Source organism: Salmo trutta, chromosome 18 (genome assembly GCF_901001165.1).
Source record: "Salmo trutta chromosome 18, fSalTru1.1, whole genome shotgun sequence".
Lineage (NCBI taxonomy): Eukaryota > Metazoa > Chordata > Actinopteri > Salmoniformes > Salmonidae > Salmo > Salmo trutta.
In genome coordinates, this window is record NC_042974.1 from 15,838,682 (window position 1) to 15,860,134 (window position 21,453).

At 41.5% G+C, this 21,453-nt stretch overlaps 2 protein-coding genes across 7 annotated transcripts in view; both read right to left on the minus strand.

Moving 5' to 3' along the window:
* Positions 1–21,453, minus strand: part of LOC115152880 (protein sidekick-2-like) — a 594,976-nt gene that overhangs the window by 392,129 nt on the left and 181,394 nt on the right. The gene's annotated exons all lie outside the window — the stretch shown is intronic.
* Positions 21,308–21,453, minus strand: part of LOC115152705 (glyoxalase domain-containing protein 4-like) — a 96,235-nt gene continuing 96,089 nt past the window's right edge. The window contains exon 4 of the mRNA XM_029697436.1: positions 21,308–21,370. Coding sequence (XP_029553296.1) covers positions 21,308–21,370 — 63 coding nt within the window. The remainder of the gene's footprint in view (positions 21,371–21,453) is intronic.

A 21,453-nucleotide genomic window follows, 5' to 3' on the forward strand; every position in this document is an offset into this window, starting at 1 on the left:
AGCCAAATCCCCCTTTTTTGGCAACTGTTGCCTTTTTGGCAACAGTTGACAGGATACAGGAAGAGAACTCTCATGAAAAGATTCACACACCACTTCATAAAAATCCTCCCCAATAGACCCCAAAAGTGCTTATAAAACTCAGATGGTAAACCATCGATGCCAGGGGCTCGACCTGTTGAGAGCTGCATAACTGCTGTGGACAACTCCTGTAATGTCAGAGTCCAAAGCAACTCTCTGCTCAGGGCCCAATTGAGGAAGACCATGTAACAACTGTTCAGTACACAGAGAATAACAATCCTCCGCCTTATAGAGGGCAGAGGAAAAATCTGTCCACAGACACGGCATGTTGGCGCATTTCACTGTCATCCTTGGTCACCTTCCCATCAGGGAGACAAAGGCAGACCACCTGTTTACGTTGTAATGTCGACTGTCCTATGTTTAAAAAAAAGCGCTAGGAGCATCCATATCTTTGAGGGTAGCAAAACGAGACCAAATCAAGGCACCCTTCACTCTTTCATGTAGAAACAACCTCAGTTCATGTCTCTTGTCCTGTAAGTTCATAACTAGTCCAGGGTCATTCTGAGTGAGCAACTTCAATTCAATAGATTTAATGTCCTGTTCAAGGGCCCTGATAGTCTCTTTAACTTCAATACGAGACAGGGCAGTATACTATTGACAAAACAATCATATTTGGGCCTTCCCAACCTCCCACCATTGCCTCAAGGACTCACAATTCCCTTTTGTAACCCTCCATCCACAACTTAACATTAAAATACCAGTAAGGTGATGACCTTCGTGGACTGGACAAGTGAATATCAACAGTAACAATATGTTGATCAGAGAAACCCACAGGAGTAATATCACACCTTCCAACCCTACTACAGCAGTGATCAGATGCATACAATATGTCTAACCTTGCTACAATTACACAACCTTCATTAACTTTTAGCCATGTGTACTGCCTAACCTTTGCATGCCTTACTCTCCACACATCAGAAAGGTCAAACTCAGTTAATAAACCAGACAGACAAGTAGCTGACCGCAGGTGAGGTTCTTCAGCAGTGCGATCAACAGTAAAATCCACTCTACAGTTCCAGTCCCCCCTAAACCAATACACCCCTCTTGGTTACACTGTCTTAAGGTTTCCTTTATTTGACCAAATACAGCAATACGCTCTGTACCCTCATTAGGAGCATAAACATTAAGAAAAAAACATAACATCCGCCTTGACCAATAAAACCCGACCCTAGACAATCTCTGTTGTAGATACCACAGTCACCCATAAGCCTGAGGAAAACAAGACTGCCACCCCAGCACTGAAATTAGTACCATGACTGAGTATATGCTGCCCCTCCCACCACATTTCCCAGTCAACCTCATTAGCCTCATCACTATGTCTCCTTTAGAAAAAATACATTAAGCCTATTCTGTTTTATTACTTCTAACACCCAAGCCCTCTTATTCCTGTCCCTTACCCCATTAATATTGAGAGAACCTACCCTTAGTACCTCCATATAGAAAAGAGAAAGGAAAAGCAGAAGAAACCACAGAGAAACCAAAGAGAAAAAATACACCCTGAGGCATGATCATCATTGTTTTAATTTTCTCTTAACCTGACCATGTTTCCCACTACCTTTTGCTGTTGTGACAGCAGTAACACACTTCCTCAAGCGAAAACACTTCATCTCACTCAACTGGTCTAACCCCACTGTCTTCTGTAACATCACAGCTGACCTCACAAACTTATCAACATCAAAAAATCTGCCAATTTGACCAAAAGTCTGATCCAGGAAACTCTTTACCTCCTCTAAATTGTAAATTGAGTCGTCACCAGCTGCTATCATATCAAAAGAGATGTCCATATCCTTCTCCTGATCCTCCTCAACTGAGGCCACAGACCGCTGACTCCCATCAGGCACATCCCTCTCAACACTCCCCACTTGTACCCCATCACTAGTACCGGGCATCTCCTCCACTACCTTGAAGACTATTCCCTCCTAAACCCCCTCCTGTACCCCATTACTTGTAGTGGGTATCTCCTCCACTACCTGGGAGACTAGCTCCACATAAACCCACTCCTGTACCCCATCACTTGTACTGGGCCTCTCCTCACCAGTCTGAGGAACTAGCTCAACAGATCCCTCATACAACAATAGTTTACTTATGCATAACAGACGCTATGTTCCCCTCTGGTACAAGTTGCAACTCCGTACCCTCAACACGGACATCTTGTTCCTCAGCAACAGGTGCTTGTGGCTCCTCTACAACTGTCGGCCCACCTCTCACTACATCAGTGGGCCCAGGCGTTACGAGGAACACCTGCATCCCTCACTCCGCCTTCTCCCTTTTCGGGCAAGCATGTCGCTTATGGCCAACATTCAAAACACAGTTGACTGCCCGTAATAGCAGTGGGCCATATACAGTTGGGGGAAAAAAGTATTTGATCCCCTGCTGATTTTGTACGGTTGCCCACTTAGAAAGAAATGATCAGTCTATAATTTTAATAGTAGGTTTATTTGAACAGTGAGAGACAGAATAACAACAACAAAAAATCCAGAAAAACGCACGTCAAAAATGTTATAAAATGATTTGCATTTTAATGAGGGAAATAAGTATTTGATCCCTCTGCAAAACATGACTTAGTACTTGGTGGCAAAATCCGTGTTGGCAATCACAGAGGTCAGATGTTTCTTGTAGTTGGCCACCAGGTTTGCACACATCTCAGGAGGGATTTTGTCCCACTCAGATCTTCTCCAAGTCATTAAGGTTTTGAGGCTGACGTTTGGCAACTCGAACCTTCAGCTCCCTCCACAGATTGTCTATGGGATTAAGGTCTGGAGACTGGCTAGGCCACTCCAGGACCTTAATGTGCTTCTTCTTGAGCCACTCCTTTGTTGCCTTGGCCGTGTGTTTTGGGTCATTGTCATGTGGAATACCCATCCACGACCCATTTTTCAATGCCCTGACTGAGGGAAGGAGGTTCTCACCCAAGATTTGACTGTGCATGGCCCCGTCCATCGTCCCTTTGATGCAGTGAAGTTGTCCTGTCCCCTTAGCAGAAAAACACCCCCAAAGCATAATGTTTCCACCTCCATGTTAGACGGTGGAGAGGTTGTTCTTGGGGTCATAGGCAGCATTCCTCCTCCTCCAAACACGGCGAGTTGAGTTGATGTCAAAGAGCTCCATTTTGGTCTCATCTGACCACAACAGTTTCACCAGTTGTCCTCTGAGTCATTCAGATGTTCATTGGCAAACTTCAGACGGGCATGTATATGTATTCTTGATCAGGGGGACCTTGCGGGCACTGCAGGATTTCAGTCCTTCACGGCGTAGTTTGTTACCAATTGTTTTCTTGGTGACTATGGTCCCAGCTGCCTTGAGATCATTGACAAGATCCTCCCGTGTAGTTCTGGGCTGATTCCTCACTGTTCTCATGATCATTGCAACTCTACGAGGTGAGATCTTACATGGAGCCCCAGGCCGAGGGATATTGACAGTTCTTTTGTGTTTCTTCCGTTTGCGAATAATCACACCAAATGTTGTCACCTTCTCACCAAGCTGCTTGGCGATGGTCTTGTAGCCCATTCCAGCCTTGTGTAGGTCTACAATTGTGTCCCTGACATCCTTGGAGAGCTCTTTGGTCTTGGCCATGGTGGATAGTTTGGAATCTGATTGATTGATTGCTTCTGTGGACAGGTGTCTTTTATACAGGTAACAAGCTGTGGTTAGGAGCACTCACTTTAAGAGTGTGCTCCTAATCTTTCTCCAGAAATCTTTCTGATTGAGAGGGGGTCAAATACTTATTTCCCTCATTAAAATGCAAATCAATTTATACAATTTTTGACATGCGTTTTTCTGGATTTTCTTTGTCGTTATTCTGTCTCTCACTGTTCAAATAAACCTACCATTAAAATTATAGACTGATCCTTTCTTTGACAGTGGGCAAACGTACAAAGTCAGCAGGGGTCAAATACTTTTTTCCCCCACTGTACAGTCTGTTGACATAGCTGACTTTAAACGATAACTCCAAAGTCTGCTCTGGTGAGTCCAAAAGCATAAACACCTGTCACCGAAACGACATAACCTGTTTCAAAGCTGGGTGTTTGCAACCCAACGGGACAATCTTAATTGAACTTGCAAACTTCCCAAACCACAATAACTCGTGCTCCAATAGGTCATTGGGAATAAACGGCGAAGAAGTACGCCATGCTCGACCATACAATCAACAAGACGCTCTTCTTTAAGAAATATCAACACCGCTTTATTCATCCACGATGCATAAGCAACATTCTCATAGCCTACCTTCTCTCCTACGGCGACCAGAAACTCCTCCACAGTGACTAGCTTCAGTAGCACCCCTAAAGCCGTGCCGAAGTGACACGGACGGCGTGCCAATGTGGGTCGCCATCCCCACCAATGCCATGGCAATTTTGACAAGATAAATTATATTCTTAATTCTACCACAACAAATAAATAAAATAAATAATCACCTTAATCATGAATAGAAAAATGAAAACCACCAAGAAAAGGAAACCATAACGAAAAAACAGGCAACCTAACTCCAGACATCACTCGCACTTGCTCATGCAATTCCCAGCATGCACCAAACACTCCTAGCATGCAGAGAGAGAGAGAGAGCGAAGGAAGGAAGGAAGGATTTAAGAAATTCCCAGGAATGAAGAGAAGAATAGTAGAATTAAAGAAGAACGGGTTATTTCACACTGAAATAGGTTAGGGCCAGTCTAGAGCACTATAACTGTGTGTGTGCAACTGTGTTTGCATGTCAGTATGTTTGTGTGTGTCAGTGTGTCAGTGTTGAGTTGAGGAAATACAGTCTGCTTCAGCATCTGTCTCCAGAGCAGCATATTTCCCAGGCACTGGTTTGAGGAAATACAGTCTGCTTCAGCATCTGTCTCCAGAGCAGCATATTTCCCAGGCACTGGTTTGAGGAAATAGTCTGCTTCAGCATCTGTCTTCAGAGCAGCATATTTCCCAGGCACTGGGTTGAGGAAATACAGTCTGCTTCAGCATCTGTCTCCCTTCCTAATTGAGTGAGCATCCAGTTGGCAAATTAAAACAAAGACATAGACAGGCTAAGACTCCACTCCACCATGAACTGCTGCTGCACAATAACAATATGGAGGAGATTTCTCAGAGAAATACACAGTGGGAGAACAGGAGGATGAATAAAGAAATGTGATCTAGCTGGGTTAATTCATCTGAAAACGCCTTGAGGTGAGATATGTGTGTGTGTGCGTGCGTGTGCGAGAGAGTGAGTGTATGTGTGCGGGCAAATAAGTATGGGTGTCTGCGAGTATGTATGTATGTATGTATGTATGTATGTATGTATGTATGTATGTGTGCGAGCAAGCATGTGAGCCCAAATCAATTCAAATTAGGTCATCGTGTTGCTCAGTCTAATGTTCCATAAAAGATGCAAAAGAAGTCTATCCATGTTCCCCTCTCTGGCGTGATTTATCTCTAGGTGTCTGACTCAACCAGTGAGTCAATGGTCTCTATTTCTACTGCAACCTCCATGGAGGGTTACACAAGCCAGCCAACCAGCCAGCCAGCTAGCCCCAGGCCTCACCAATTGTGACCCAGCATGTGGGATCTCATGAAGAACTGCTGAGAGAAATAAGATGGCTGTAACCTGGCATCTCTCTCAGCCTTAGCCTACAGTGGAATGTGGGTGAAAGTGTTGTGGAACGTGGCCTTGGGATATAGTGGGTATGGGAGTTGGGTTGAGCTAAAGTGCCACAGGAACTTTAGCCGTGCAGAGATATGAATCCAAGGTATGTGAGATCTGATGTAGAAAGCTGAAGGAAATACCTAGAGCAGGGCTCTCCAAACCATGTAGGTTTTCACTCCAACCCTGTTCCTGGAGAGAACCCTCCCATAGGTAGGAGCTTTTGTTTATACTTCATTATTACACAAATAATGGCACACTGTGCCTTTTCAGAATATAAATAACAAATCTGTCATTCCAAAAAAAAAAATATAATAATAATAATAATAATAAAATAAAAAATACAAATATACATTCAACTCATTTCATCAACAGAAAATAGAATCCCCTCCTCCACAAAACAAACCGCTCCTTCATAAGCCCACTTCTCCTAAAACAATGGGATATCATTTACAGCCGAGAAGAACTACAAATCCACTTTTATTCTCGCTTCGACTAATCCTTTAAAAACACGTCTTAAGTCCTGCCCATATCCCGTGTCTATTTTATGTTTTCTACTCAGAACAATTAACATCTTAGCTTGTCCCAAAATAAAACTGACTACCCTACCGATCCTTGACTTCGGCGATGTCATTTACAAAATGGCATCCAACACTCTACTCAGCAAATTGGATGTAGTCTATCACAGTGCCATCCGTTGTGTCACCAAAGCCCCATATACTACTCGCCACTGCGACCTGTATGCTCTCGTTGGCTGGCCCTCGGTTCATATTCGTCGCCAAACCCACTGGCTCCAGGTCATCTATAAGTCTTTGCTAGATAAAGCCCCGCCTTATCTCAGCTCACTGGTCACCATAACAGCACCCACCCATAGCACGCGCTCCAGCAGGTATATTTCAGTGGTCACCCCCAAAGCCAATTCCTCTATTGGCCGCCTTTCCTTCCAGTTCTCTTCTGCCAATGACTGGAACGAATTGCAAAAATCACTGAAGCTGGATACTTATATCTCCATCACTAACTTTAAGCATCTTCGGTCAGAGGAGCTTACCGATGTTTGCAGCTGTACATAGCCCATCTGTAAATAGCCCACCCAACTACCTCATCCCCATATTGTTATTATTATTTTGTTTGCACCCCAGCACCTCTACTTGCACATTCATCTTCTGCACATCTATCCCTCCAGTGTTTTATTGCTAAATTGTAATTATTTGGCCACTATGCCCTATTTATTGCCTTACCTCCCTAATCTTACTATATTTGCACACACTGTATATAGATTTGTCTATTGTGTTATTGACTGTACGTTTGTTTATCCCATGTGTAACTCTGTGTTGTTCGTGTCACACTGCTTTGCTCTATCTTGGCCAGGTCACAGTTGTAAATGAGAACTTGTTAGCAACTGGCCTACCTGGTTAAATAAAAGTGAAATAAAAAATTAAATAAATACAACATTCCTGACAAAACTTTCCTGACTAATACCTCTACACACTTTAAAAGGAGCACTCAAGCCACCATTAACTTTTAGTACACTTTCAATGTCACCATATATCACCCTGGTCATGGCAATAAAACCAGAGCTGAAACCAAATGGCTCAAAAGTGTGCCATAAGTATTGATGTTCAACTCGGTCAAATGCCTTTCCTGATCAACTGAACATAGACCAGCATCCAACCCAATAGCCCCAGAGACGTCCAAAAAATCCAGAATCAGGGAAATGTTATCTCCTATCTGCCTGCCGGCAACACAGTATGACTGGTCCGTATGTATGATTTGCCCTATCACCACCCTCAGCCTGTTGGACAAAGCCTTGGACAGGATCTTATAATCATTGCACAATAAAGGGAAAGGGAAAAAGCCACCAGCCTCAAGTCCTTCACCTCCCTAGAGTCACCCTTTTTTGTCAGTAGGGTGAGGACAGCCCTCTAGCAGCTTATCGGTAGTATCCCTCTGGTCAAACTACCATTAACTACTGCTAGCCAATCCTCTCCCAACAAGCCCAAAAGTACTTAAAAAAGTAAACAAGAAGCCCATCAATGCCTGTTGCCCTTCCATTTTCCATGCCAATTAATGCAGTTTGTAGTGTACCCCCAGGGTACATGCAATGCTGTCGGGGGTACGCCAAATAAAAATGTGATTCACATTTAAAAAAATAAATATCTTTTTTTCACATTTTCAAATAGTCCATTTAGTAAGGCCCGCGTCCATAGAGACACATAACAGCTCTACAGGTAGCACCATTACTACCAACAGTACTACACCTGCACCTGTCGACGACACAAGTTGTTCTGCTTCCACAAGCACATCCAATGCTAGCATCAGAAATTCTACATTTGTTGTTAGCCCAGCTAGCATGGACACTGACAGTTGTCAATCTGATGCAGCCGAAGAGCTATTGTCTCCTTACCCGAGAAAGCACCAAACAACAGACAGGGACGTTGGACCATCAAAGTGGCGCAAATATGATGAACTACTTTGATTTTGGGTTCACTTATATTTGGAGTATTGACTTTCCTCAGCCACAGTGTAGTACTTTTGCAAATATAACATCTCACAACTCTATGAAACCTTCACTCTTGCGGAGACATTTAGAAACAAAATTAGAAAATTTGAAAAATAAGCCATGAGAGTTTTTTAGCGACAATTAAGACAATTATTGAGTAGTAAGACATGTACAAAAGCAATAGATACCATTAACAAGAAGGGGCTAGAAGTGTCTTATGGTGAACTACTGAGTGGATAGGACAGGCAAGCCCCATACTATTGTGGAGGACTTAATTCTTCCTGCTGCCACGGATATGGCTGGGACAATGCTGGGAGAAAAGATTAAAGAAAAACTATACAGAAAATTCCTTCATCAAACAACACTGTTTCACGACGCATCAGTGACATTGGATGAGATGTTTTGAAACAAGTACTGCTTCGCATACAAATCAGTGAATTCTATGTGTTACAGCTGGATGAGTGAAAAGACATGGCAGGCCTGGCACTGCTCCTGGTACAGTGGCTTGCAAAAGTATTCACCCCCTTGGCATTTTTCAAAATGTTTTGCCTTGCAACTTGGAATTAAAATAGATTTTTCGGGAGTTTGTATCATTTGATATACATAACTACCACTTTGAAGAAACATTTATTTTTTATTTTTGGTGAAACAAACAAGAAATAAGTAAAAAAAAACGGAAAACTTGATGGTACATAACTATTCACCCCCCCAAAGTCAATACTTTGTAGAGTCTCATTTTGCAGCAATTACAGCTGCAAGTCTCTTGGGGTATGTCTCTATAAGCTTGGTACATCTAGCCACTGGGATTTTTGCCCATTCTTCAAGGCAAAACTGCTCCAGCTCCTTCACGTCCCGTGTGGCTCAGTTGGTAGAGCATGGTGTTTGCAACGCCAGGGTTGTGGGTTTGATTCCCACGGGGGACCAGTATGGAGAAAGAAAAAAAAAGAAAAAAAATGTATGAAAAATAATGAAATGTATGCCTTCACTACTGTAAGTCGCTCTGGATAAGAGTGTCTGCTAAATGACTAAAATGTAAGTTGGATGGGTTCTGCTGGTGTACAGCAATCTTTAAGTCATACCACAGATTCTCAATTGGATTGAGATCTGGGCTTTGACTAGACCATTCCAAGACATTTAAATGCTTCCCCTTAAACCACTCGAGTGTTGCTTTATAGCAGTATGCTTCGGGTCATTGTCCTGCTGGAAGGTGAACCTCTGTCATAGTGCCAAATCTCTGGAAGACTGAAACAGGATTCCCTCAAGAATTTCCCTGTATATAGTGCCATCCATCATTCCTTCAATTCCAAATCAAATCAAAGTTTATTTGTCATGTGCGCCGAATACAACAGGTGAACAATAGGTAAGTAAAGAAATAAAAACAACAGTGAAAAATAACAGTAGCGAGGCTAAAACTCTGACCAGTATCCAAGTCACTGCTGATGAAAAACAAGCCCACATCATGATGCTGCCACCACCATGCTTCACTGTGGGGATGGTGTTCTCGGGATGATGAGAGATGTTGGGTTTGCACCAGACATAGCGTTTTTTTCTTTAACTTCTTACGGATCAGTCGACAACATCCGGTGAAATTGCAGAGCGCAAAATACAAAATACAAAAGTCGTAATATTAAACATTCATGAAAATACAAGTGTTATACACCATTCTTTAGCTTAGAATCTTGGTAATCAAACCGCGTTGTCTGATTTACAATAGGCTTTACGGCAAAAACATAGCATTTGATTGTCTGAGGACAGCGCCTCACATACTTCCTGCATCAGCATAAATCCATAACCTGCACAGGTGTCATAAAACTCAAAAATAGCGATAAAATAAATCACTTACCTTTGAAGATCTTCACCTGTTGGCAATCCAAAGGGTCCCAGCTACACAATAAATGGTCATTTTGTTTGATAAAGTCCCTCTTTATATCTCAAAATCTCTGTTTGGTTGGCGCGTTTTGTTCAGTAATCTACCTGCTCAAAGGCATTCAAACATGCAGACAAATAAATCCTAAAAGTACCAGTAAAGTTCGTCGAAACAAGTCAAACAATTTTTCAAATTAATCCTCAGGTTGTCAGATATCTAAATAAATGCTAATATTTCAACCGGACAATAGCGTATTCAATAGAATGGAAAAATAACGAAGAGTGCGCACGCAGTCACACACGCAAAACAGTAGTGCACGATTCAATAGACACTTTCCAAAACTTCTTATTCTTGGTCGTTTTTCAAAAAACAAGCCTGAAACCATGTCTAAAGACTGTTGACATCTAGTGGAAGCCATAAGAACTGCAATCTGGGAGCTAAATCCCTATGTAGACAATAGTCTTTCAATGGAAAAACACACATCAAAAAATCACATTCTGGATTAATTCTCCTTGGGTTCTCACCTGCCAAATCAGTTCTGTTATACTCACAGACATTATTTTAACAGTTTTAGAAACGTCAGAGTGTTTTCTATCGGAATCTACCAATTATAGCATATTCTAGCTATTGGGCCTGAGTAACAGGCAGTTTACTTTGGGCATGAAGATGATGAGCGATCGGGAAAGGCAATCTGTAATCTGCTGGCTTCATGGCACATCTCTCTAATCACAGTCAGAAGACAGTTGGAGAAACTTGCGTGGACTTATGGAAAGGCTTGGTAAGACATGTTACATTATATATTATATATATATATATATATATATATGTATGTATGTATGTATGTATGTATGTATGTATGTATGTATGTATGTATGTATATGTATGTATGTATGTATGTATGTATGTATGTATGTATGTATATATATGTGTGTGTTTTTTAAGTTTGGTCATTTACAAAGCAAAAGGTACATAAAATATTGTAGCCTACACCTCACGGACTGTTATGGCGTTTCCACAATAATTCACTGTTTCCTCCTTTTTCAGGTACCATGGCTTGAGATTTCTTTGAGGAAGAAATCATCAAGAGATATGCTGGACCCTATGTCAGAGAGGAGTTTCTGGAACCACATTGTTTCTATCATTTTTGATGTATTTTTTCTCGTTATTTTATTAACGAACGTATAAAGATGTTGATGAAGAAATACAAAATGCCTCCAGCTGTCCATCACTACTGCAAAATGAAAACACAGCATATTGTTTACATTCTTTATTGTAACCACAATGTCACAAATACTTTGGATCTACCTTCCAATTACTTTTAGAGTTTGGGATTTCCAAATGCTCTTTTCATGTCATTTTTCGCTAAATCCAGGTCATATTTAAGTATAATTTATGACTGATGCCTTTAGTGAGAGGACTAATGGTTTCATATTTAGTAATATCTGCCCTCTGATTTTATATCTAAGGGGCATTTCTCACGCCATTATTAGTTACATTGTTTAAGTTTGAACATGCAGACAGGCACTAAGAACAGCGGGAACGTTTCCCTAGTCGGTGCCATAATTAGTGCAATGCCCCTTACATTGTTGCTCTGTGCTACCCAGTGGGGCCGGGTGGGCACCCCCTCCCCCTAACTCCTCCTCCCTTCCCCATGGGCTAGGTCCATCGTCTGGAAAACTGCAAGGCAATCCCATTGTGCACCACTCGGGAGCCATGACCAATACGACAAATATATATTGTCCTGCTAATAACAGGGTTAGTAACATATCTGTGAGAATTTCCAAGGGGTTTTTATATAATTTTTAAATTACTAATAATAATAAATCACTTTGTTTAAAAAATAACTATATTTTGGAGATGATTTTGTTTTCAAATAACATAAAATGAGCAAGATTTTTTTTCCTTGAACATGGGGTGAGACATTGTTACTAATTTGTACATGAAGCCAGTTTGTTATTTAGAATGATTTATTTCTGTTTTTGGAGGGAGAGAAACCAAAAGCCTACAGTCATCTCATGGGTCTCCCAGTTGAGGATGACACGGATATTGAACCAACATCTGTAGCAACACAGTGTGCACTGCAATGCAGTGTCTTAGACATAGGCGCTGTACAACGTGACCGGTTGGGAGTAGGTTACAGAACTACAGCAAGAGCAAAATAATCCTAACATTTCCACACCCTAATTGTAGTCACATTTCCTCTTAGAATCAAAACCTTAGTGTAACAACAGTTTGAGTAAGTAATACTGAAGTTTACATACACCTTAGCCAAATACATTTAAACTCAGTTTTTCACAATTCCTGACATTTAATCCTAGTAAAAAATCCCTGTTTTAGGTCAGTTAGGATAAGCACTTTATTTTAAGAATGTGAAATGTCAGAATAATAGTAGAGAGAATGATTTATTTCAGCTTTTACATATTTCATCACATTCCCAGTGGATCAGACGTTTACATACACTCAATTAGTATTTGGTAGCATTGCCTTTAAATTGTTTAACTTGGGTCAAACATTTTGCGTAGCCTTCTACAAGCTTCCCACAATAAGTTTGGTGAATTTTGGCCAATTCCTCCCAACAGTGCTGGTGTAACTGAGTCAGGTTTGTAGGCTTCCTTGCTTGCACACAATTTTTCAGTTCTGCCCATATATTTTCTATCGGATTGAGGTCAGGGCTTTGTGACGGCCACTCCAATACCTTGACTTTGTTGTCCTTAAGCCATTTTGCCACAACTTTGGAAGTATGCTTGGGGTCATTGTCCATTTGGAAGACCGATTTGCGACCAAGCTTTATCTTCCTGACTGATGTCTTGAGATGTTGCTTCAATATATCCATGTAATTTTCCTACCTTATGATGCCATCTATTTTGTGAAGTGCACCAGGCCCTCCTGCAGCAAAGCATGCCCACAACATGATGCTGCCACCCCCGTGCTTCACGGTTGAGATGGTGTTCTTCGGCTTGCAAGCATCCCCCTTTTTCCTCCAGACATAACAATGGTCATTATGGTCAAACAGTTATATTTTTGTTTCGTCAGACCAGAGGATATTTATCCAAAAAGTACGATCTTTGTCCCCATGTGCAGTTGCAAACCGTAGTCTGGCTTTTTTATGGCGGGTTCGGAGCAGTGGCTTCTTCCTTGCTGAGCAGCCTTTCAGGTTATGTTGAAATAGGACTCGTTTTACTGTAGATATAGATACTTTTGTTCCTGTTTCCTCCAGCATCTTCACAAGGTCCTTTGCTGTTGTTCTGGGATTGATTTGCACTTTTCACACAAAAATATGTTAATCTCCAGGAGACAGAACGCATCTCCTTCCTGAGTGGTATGACGGCTATGTGGTCCCATGGTGTTTATACTTGCGTACTATTTTTTGTACAGATGAACGAGGTACCTTCAGGCATTTGGAAATTGCTCCCAAGGATGCACCAGCCTTGTGGAGGTCTAAAAAAAAATTCTGAGGCTGATTTCTTTTGATTTTCCCATGATGTCAAGCAAAGAGGCACTGAGTTTGAAGGTAGGCCTTGAAATACATCCCCAGGTACACCTCCAATTGACTCAAATGATGCCAATTAGCCTATCAGAAGCTTCTAAAGCCATGACATAATCTTCTGGAATTTTCCAAGCTGTTTAAAGGCACAGTCAACTCAGTGTATGTAAACTTCTGACCCACTGGAATTGTGATACAATGAATTATAAGTTAAATAATCTGTCTGTAAACAATTGTTGGAAAAATTACTTGGGTCATGCACAAATGTATGCATTCACTACTGTAAGTCGCTCTGGATAAGAGCATCTGCTAAATGACAAACATTTTAATGTAAAATGCACAAAGTAGATGTCCAAACCGACTTGCCAAAACTATAGTTTGTTGGCAAGAAATTTGTGAGGTTGAGGTTGAAAAACGAGGTTGAAAAACGAGTTTTAATGACTCCAACCTAAGTGTATGTAAACTTCCGACTTCAACTGTAATTATCAGTTTCTATTTGGATTATATCGCCCATTTATTGTCAATTAGAGACAGTAGTGCCTTGGGACCCAAAAGCATAATCAGTGCTCTACCTCCCATTTGTGCTGGCCTGGAGCAATGAAGTAGTGACGCAGGGTACCGTACTATACCACAAATGACCTCTAAATCCTGCAGCATAATCGCAAACCTTTTAGTCGAGCAACCATTCCAAGTGCTGCTATATCCCACTGGGCAGAGACATCAATGCAATGTCTATTCCACAATTTCTAATGAAAGAACAGAAAGGGTTAAGAGACAACAACGAATAATGACAGTGGAGATGGAGTGGAGAAAGTGTCTGTGTGTCTAGCCTAGTTTAATTACATTTCACACGCTGCCGAGTCAAATAGAGAAACTCACACAAACAAACCAACAAACTCACTCCTCCAATATTCCTCCTCCTCTCCTCCACTCCTCCTCTTTTCTTCCTGTGTTCCTCTCCTCTCCTCCTCTTCTCCATGCAGCCAGCCACCCAAGCAGCCAGCTAGCAGATAATATTTGATTTAGGGAGCGAAGCAGAGCTGCTACTAATTTATGGCACAGAGAGAGAAACTAGAGAGCTCCTGATAAGTGAATGGTTGCTGTTTAATCACCAGCCTGAAGGATCACAGGTCTGAGGAGTGTGAGGAGAGAGAGATAGAGAGAGAAATATATATATATATATATATGAGAGACCCAAAACGCTTTGACTATGTAGTCAGTGAGCATAGCCTTGCTATCGAGAGAGACCGCAGAGGCAGACCTAGCTCTCAAGAGAAGACAGGCTATGTGCACACTGCCCACAAAATGAGTTGGAAACTGAGCTGCACTTCCTAACCTCCTGCCAAATGTATGACCATATTAGAGTCACACATTTCCCTCAGATTACACAGACTCCAAAAAGTTGATAAACTCCCATATCTATTGGGTGAAATGCCACAGTGTGTTATTACAGCAACAAGATTTGTCACCTGTTGCCCCAAGAAAAGAGCAACCTATGAAGAACAAACACTATTGTAAATACAAACCATATTTATGTGTATTTATTTTCCCTTTTGTACATTGCACATAATATGACATTTAAAATGTCTTTATTCTTTTGTAAGTGTAGTGTTTACTGTGAAAAAATTTATTGTTTATTTCACTTTTGTTTATTATCTATTTCACTTGCTTTGGCAATGCAAACATATGTTTCCCATGCCAATAAAACCCTTAAATTGAATTGAAATTGAATTGAATTGAGAGAGAGAGAAAGAGAGAGGGAAATATATATATATATATATATATATATGTATGTATGTATGTATGTATGTATATATGTATATGTATATGTATATATATATATGTATATATGTATATGTATATATATATGTATATATGTATATATGTATATATATATATGTGTGTATATATATATGTATATATATATGTGTGTATATATATATGTATATATATGAGAAGGGGAAGGAAGAGGCAGAGAGAGAGAGGGGGGTAGGAGGAAAGAGACATAGAGATTTAAGTCTTCTGGCCTTACCACAGTAGGGGGTGGTGTGTGTTTGTGCGTGTGTGAAACCAGCCAGCACCAGAGTCCACCTGACACACACACACACACTGAACAACAGCAAGGGATCAAAGCCACCGATGGGGCTTTAGTAGTGTGACAAGCCAGTGCTTTCGGGCAGGCGGTTAGGAGCGGGTTGGGCGGGTCATGCGTTGCGGAGCTGTGTGGCCCTGCTCTGGTATTAACCTCAATGCCTGTTGTCACGTCTCAACACAGCCACACACATTTCTCCTAGTCATACACCACTGCTTGTCTTTGCAAGGTAAACTACGCCTCGACACAAGACCCTCAAACAGACAAACAATACCCCGACCCAGAGTGAGGTGAGTAGGGACTAGGAAGCGTATATATTGCACTATAACTAATTAAACATAAATGTCAAGCCAGGCAAGGATTTCATTCTGTTTATAATTATGAATACACCAGAGCTGCTAACCAGAAAGTTGGTTGTCATTGCTAGTTCCTGACGGTGCCCACACCAGAGCTGCTAACCATACCATTGGTTATCATTGCCAATCCCTGACGGTACCCACACCAGCGCTGCTAACCAGACCGTTGGTTATCATTGCCAGTTCCTGACGGTGCCCACACCAGAGCTGCTAACCAGACCGTTGGTTGTTATTGCTAGTTCCTGACGGTGCCCACACCAGAGCTGCTACCCAGACCGTTGGTTGTTATTGCTAGTTCCTGACGGTGCCCACACCAGAGCTGCTAACCAGACCGTTGGTTGTCATTGCCAGTTCCTGACGGTGCCCACACCAGAGCTGCTAACCAGACCGTTGCTTGTCATTGCCAGTTCCTGACGGTACCCACACCAGAGCTGCTAACCAGACCGTTGGTTATCATTGCTAGTTCCTGACGGTGCCCACACCAGAGCTGCTAACCAGACCGTTGGTTGTTATTACCAGCCCCTGATAGTGGCCACACCAGAGCCCTTAATACCTTCCAAAAGACTAGTGACACTATATGTTGCATTCTACCTCCCTCTCCCCATCTTTTCTTCCCCTCTCCCTCCCTCCCTCCCTCTCAATTCAATGGTCTTCATTCACATGGGAAACATATGTTTACATTTGTTTTTACTTTTATTTAACTAGGCAAGTCAGTTAAGAAAATATTCTTAGTTACAATGACAGCCTAGGAACAGTGGGTTAACTGCCTTGTTCAGGGGCAGAACAACAGATTTTTATTTATAATTGTATTTTTACCTTGGGGATTCGATATTGCAACCTTTACGGTTACTAGTCCAACGCTCTAAACACTAGTCTACCTGCCGCACCACATTACCAAAGGAAGTGAAATAGATAATAAACAGAAGTGAAATAATCAATAAAAAATTAACAGTAAACATTACACTCGCAAGTTTCTAAAGTGGGCAGTGTGCACATAGGCTGTCTTCTCTTGAGAGCCAGGTCTGCCTACTGCAGCCTCTCTCAATAGCAAGGCCATGCTCACTGAATCTGTACATAGTCAAGCTTTCCTTAATTTTAGGTCAGTCACAGTGGTCAGGTATTCTGCAACTATGTACTCTCCTTTTAGGACCAAATAGCATTCCAGTTTGATCTGTTTTTTTTGTAAATTATTTCCACTTCGTCAAGTATTTATCTTTTTGGTTTTCTCATGATTTGGTTGGGTCTAATTGTGTTGCTTTTGCTGTCCTGGGGCTCAGCGGGGTCTGTTTGTGTTTGTGAACAGAGCCCTAGGAATAGCTTGCTTAGGGGAATCTTCTCTAGATTAATCTCTCTGTATGTGATGGCTTTGATATGGAAGGGTTCCTTTTAGGTGATTGTGGAATTTAAGGGCTCTTTTTCTGGATTTTGATAATTCGCAGCCTAATTCTGCTCTGCATGCATTTGTTGTTTTACATTGTACACAGAGGATATTTTTGCAGAATTCTTCTCTCTCTCTCTCTCTCTCTCTCTCTCTCGGCCGGTTGCTCTCGGCCGGTCGCTCTCGGCCGGTCGTGATCGGAAGTCACACAGGGCACGCACAATAGAGTAGGGTTTGGCTTGGGTAGTCCGTCATTGTAAATAAGATTGTGTTCTTAACCTGTTGAGGATCTTATCCCGATCTTATCCCGGTATTGGGATTCATTGTCATGTGACCATGGCGGGGAATTCAAAACTGCAAGAGTAATCATTTCAAAAAATCAAATAATCAACTATTTTCCTCCATTTGAAAGATATATCTCCTAAATCTAACCACGCTGTCCGATTTTCAGAGGCATTACGGAGAATGCATAAAGTTAGGTTATGTGAGGAGAGTACATTGACAATAGCTGCGTGTAATGTTTAGCCAATTCAAAGAAGGGCATCAACAGACAGAAAACTAGCTAGAATTATGCACTTACCTTTGACAATCTGCATCAGATGACACTCATAGGACATTATGTTATACAATACATGCATTTTTAGTTCCATCAAGTTCATATTTATATCCAAAAACAGCATTTACAGTCGCGGTGAAATTCAGAATTTTTTTCGGCTCGAATGCACCCAGTGAATCCAGCATTACAAATCACGGAATTACTATTCGAAAACATTGGTAAATTATAATATTGTCATTCAAAGAATAATATATTATCATCTCGTAATTGCTACCGAAGGGCCAGATCTCAAAATAACTTTACTGGGAAATCACATTTTGTATAAACTGGGTACTATGCTAACAACAATAAGCTATATGCTAAGCTAAGCTAAGCTATACCGTTAGCATTAGCATCATCTAATATCGATAATAACCTTCTAAATATCCCCTTACCTTTGATTATCTCCATCAGAAGGCGCTGCCAGAGATCCCAGGTCCAGAACAAATGTGGTTTCTTTTGACAAAGTTCATAATTTATGTCCAAATAGTTAGCGTTCAGTAGGCTCCCACAAAATGAGGTGGGCAGTGTAAAGTCACGTCGAAAAACTAAAGAAAACCTAGTAAATAATCTATTTACGTTTGTTTAAACATGTCAAACGTTGTTTAGCACTAATCTTTTGTTCCATTTTTAACGTGAAACATCAGTAAACATCAGTAATATTTTCACACAACCTATCAAGTGTCTAGAATAAACGATAATGACAAAGGCACTCTTCTCAGATTCATGCGCAGGCGCAAAAAATGAAGTGATGACGTGTCAACTTGTAAGCTTTCTAATTCGGTGTGTATTTATCACAGATGCTTCAAACAACTTTCTAAAGATCGTTGACATCTAGTGGAAGCAGTAGGAGTTGCGAACTGAATCCTTTCTCACTGTGGTATCTTTAAAACAATGACACTAAATAGTACAGTCACAAAATTCTCTTTTTTTTTTATCTATTTTTCACAGGTTTTTGCCTGCAATATGAGTTTTGTTATACTTACAGACACCATTCAAACTGTTTTAGAAAATTCAGAGTGTTTTCTATCCGAATGTGTTAATAATATGCATATCCTAGCTTCTGAGTTGGTGTAGGAGGCAGTTAAAAATGGGCACATATTTCTTTCAAAATTCTCAATACTGCCCCCGTGGCCCGTAGAGGTTAACTGACTTGCCTAGTTAAATAAAGGTTAAATAAATACAATTAAAATGTATCACACCCCTCTCTCTCTCACTATACCCTTGATCACACCTCTCTTCCTCATTCTCTCCCTCTCTTATCATCCTCCTCCTCAACTAAATGACGCCAGATGGTTGTTCTGTTACTTCCCTGCCTCCTTCCCAGCCATCCCTCCCTCCCTCCCTCCCTCCCTCCCTCACCTCTTCAAAGGCCCAATAGGAACAGTGTCAGACATTAAGCTGCTCAGACAAAACAATTGCTGAGTTAAAGTGTCACTTTAGGAAAACAAGGAAGCAACAGAAGTCAGATTTTTTTGTTGACGAGACTCCTTCCCCCAAAATCATGTTTTATGAGATGCCAGCCAAAGAGGCGAGGAGTACTTGAGTTGGAAATCAAGGAAACAAAAGATAATAAATATTCTCATTAGGAAGACTAGGTTTTGGTCACTCAGTCTCAGTTGAGAATCAACACACGTACCTCAGAACTGTCCAGAAGAGTGTATTCATTTTCTTGTGATTTAATTTGTGTTTGTTATTTCACGCCTATCAAGCAAGGTCTCTTTTGCCCATCGGTGTGTGTCTTTAATGGATAGCTATGAATCATGCATGTGCAAGAAGACAAAGGGATTGAGAGCGAAACAAGGAGGGAAGAAAGGGAGGGAAGAGATCTGTAGAGGAAACATAAACGGCAAAGGTGTGTGTGTGATAAAGAAGAAGTCATTAGAATGTTGGATATGTTTCCCTGAATATTTATGCTGCAGTGCTAGCAGGAACTTCTGCTGGCTGATGCAGGTTGGCTGGCTTACCTAGGCGTGATCAGATGTGCAGTCCCTACTGGGGATGAGGAAGGCTTGTTGGTTGAGAGTAGCACCGGGTACTACCTCTGAAATATGCAAGGGCCGAGAAAGGGAGAACACACTCACACACACACACACACAGGGGAGTTACGTTTTGTTTACCTACAGTAGTGTACCTACTCTGTGAGACTAGGGGGAGAATGGGGTATGATATCACTATTCTAGTGTTTATTTTGGTCTACGTTGCCTTTAGCCTAGAGACGTATTCTCTTAGAGGAAGACCGTCGTTGGTTGAGCTTTATTTTATCCAATGATTCAGTCCACAAATGCCCCAAAGCAGAACTTACTGTTCATACAGTGACTGACAAAAAAAATCATCTACCCTTTTGGTTGCAAAAAGTGAACCGCATCTTGCGTGCCTGGCTCTCCTCTAACGTTTCCCCCCTCACCCCTCTCCTCCCACGTCTCCCCCCCTCACCCCTCCGCTCCCTCTTTCTGGCTGGGATTCACACAGTCTGGCTCTCCCCTCTCCCACCTGGATAAAAGCCACAAGGCAACCACCTGCAGCATGACTGTACACACGCAACTATTAAACCCATAAGAGTCTAAGCCCTGTCTAAGCCAGGGGAGGGAGGGTTCTATCTACTAAGCTATATGGAATCGTTTTAAGAAGATCATACCAAGCATCATTTAGCTATTTGATTTTGAATTGTAAGACCTATTGAAGTATAAAAATAAATACAAAATACATTAAAAAAATCTAACAAAATTATTTGATGATAGCCTTACTGCTATTAGCCCACACAAACACATTGAATAACATATTCACTACATGGAACAACAGATGGTCCCAATTTTTTAACCCCCTTATTTTTGGCAGTAAACAGTCAAAGCCCTGTCTAAGCTGGGAGGGGGGGGTCTACTTAGCTACATAGAATTGTTTTAAGAGGGTCATATCAAGGATAATTTTGCTATATGATTTTGAATTTTAAGACCCCTTGAAGTAACAGAGCATGTCCTCCTGTTATCCCTCCATACCCAGCCATGGAGGGAGAGAAAAATAGGAGGAGGAGAGGAGGAGAATGAGAGAAAGACCTCCAGACACAGAGAGAGAAATAGAGCTCAGTTAACTGTGTGTGACACTATGAGAAATAAAAATGTAGTCTTTCTGAGCCGCGGCGCACACAGGGATAAGACCACAGAGAAAGAGAGAGGAGAGAGAGTAAAAGTTTGAGAAATAATGAAAGATAGACAGATAGTTTGAGAGATAAAGAAAGATAATGAGAAAGAGAGACTGAGAGGGAAAGAGAGAGAGAGAGAGAGAGATGAAGAGTTTTGAGTTTTAAAGAAGCTTTACTGGGTCTGGGAGCCCACAACACAGTAAACACTCAAAAAACAAAGCAGATCTCATGGGCATCTGAATCAGCCCTAATGACCACTTCTACTGTAGCCTCCCCAGGGGTGTCCAGGCTAACCAAGCCTTCCCAGGGGTGTCCAGGCTAAACAAGACTCCCCAGGGGTGTCCAGGCTAACC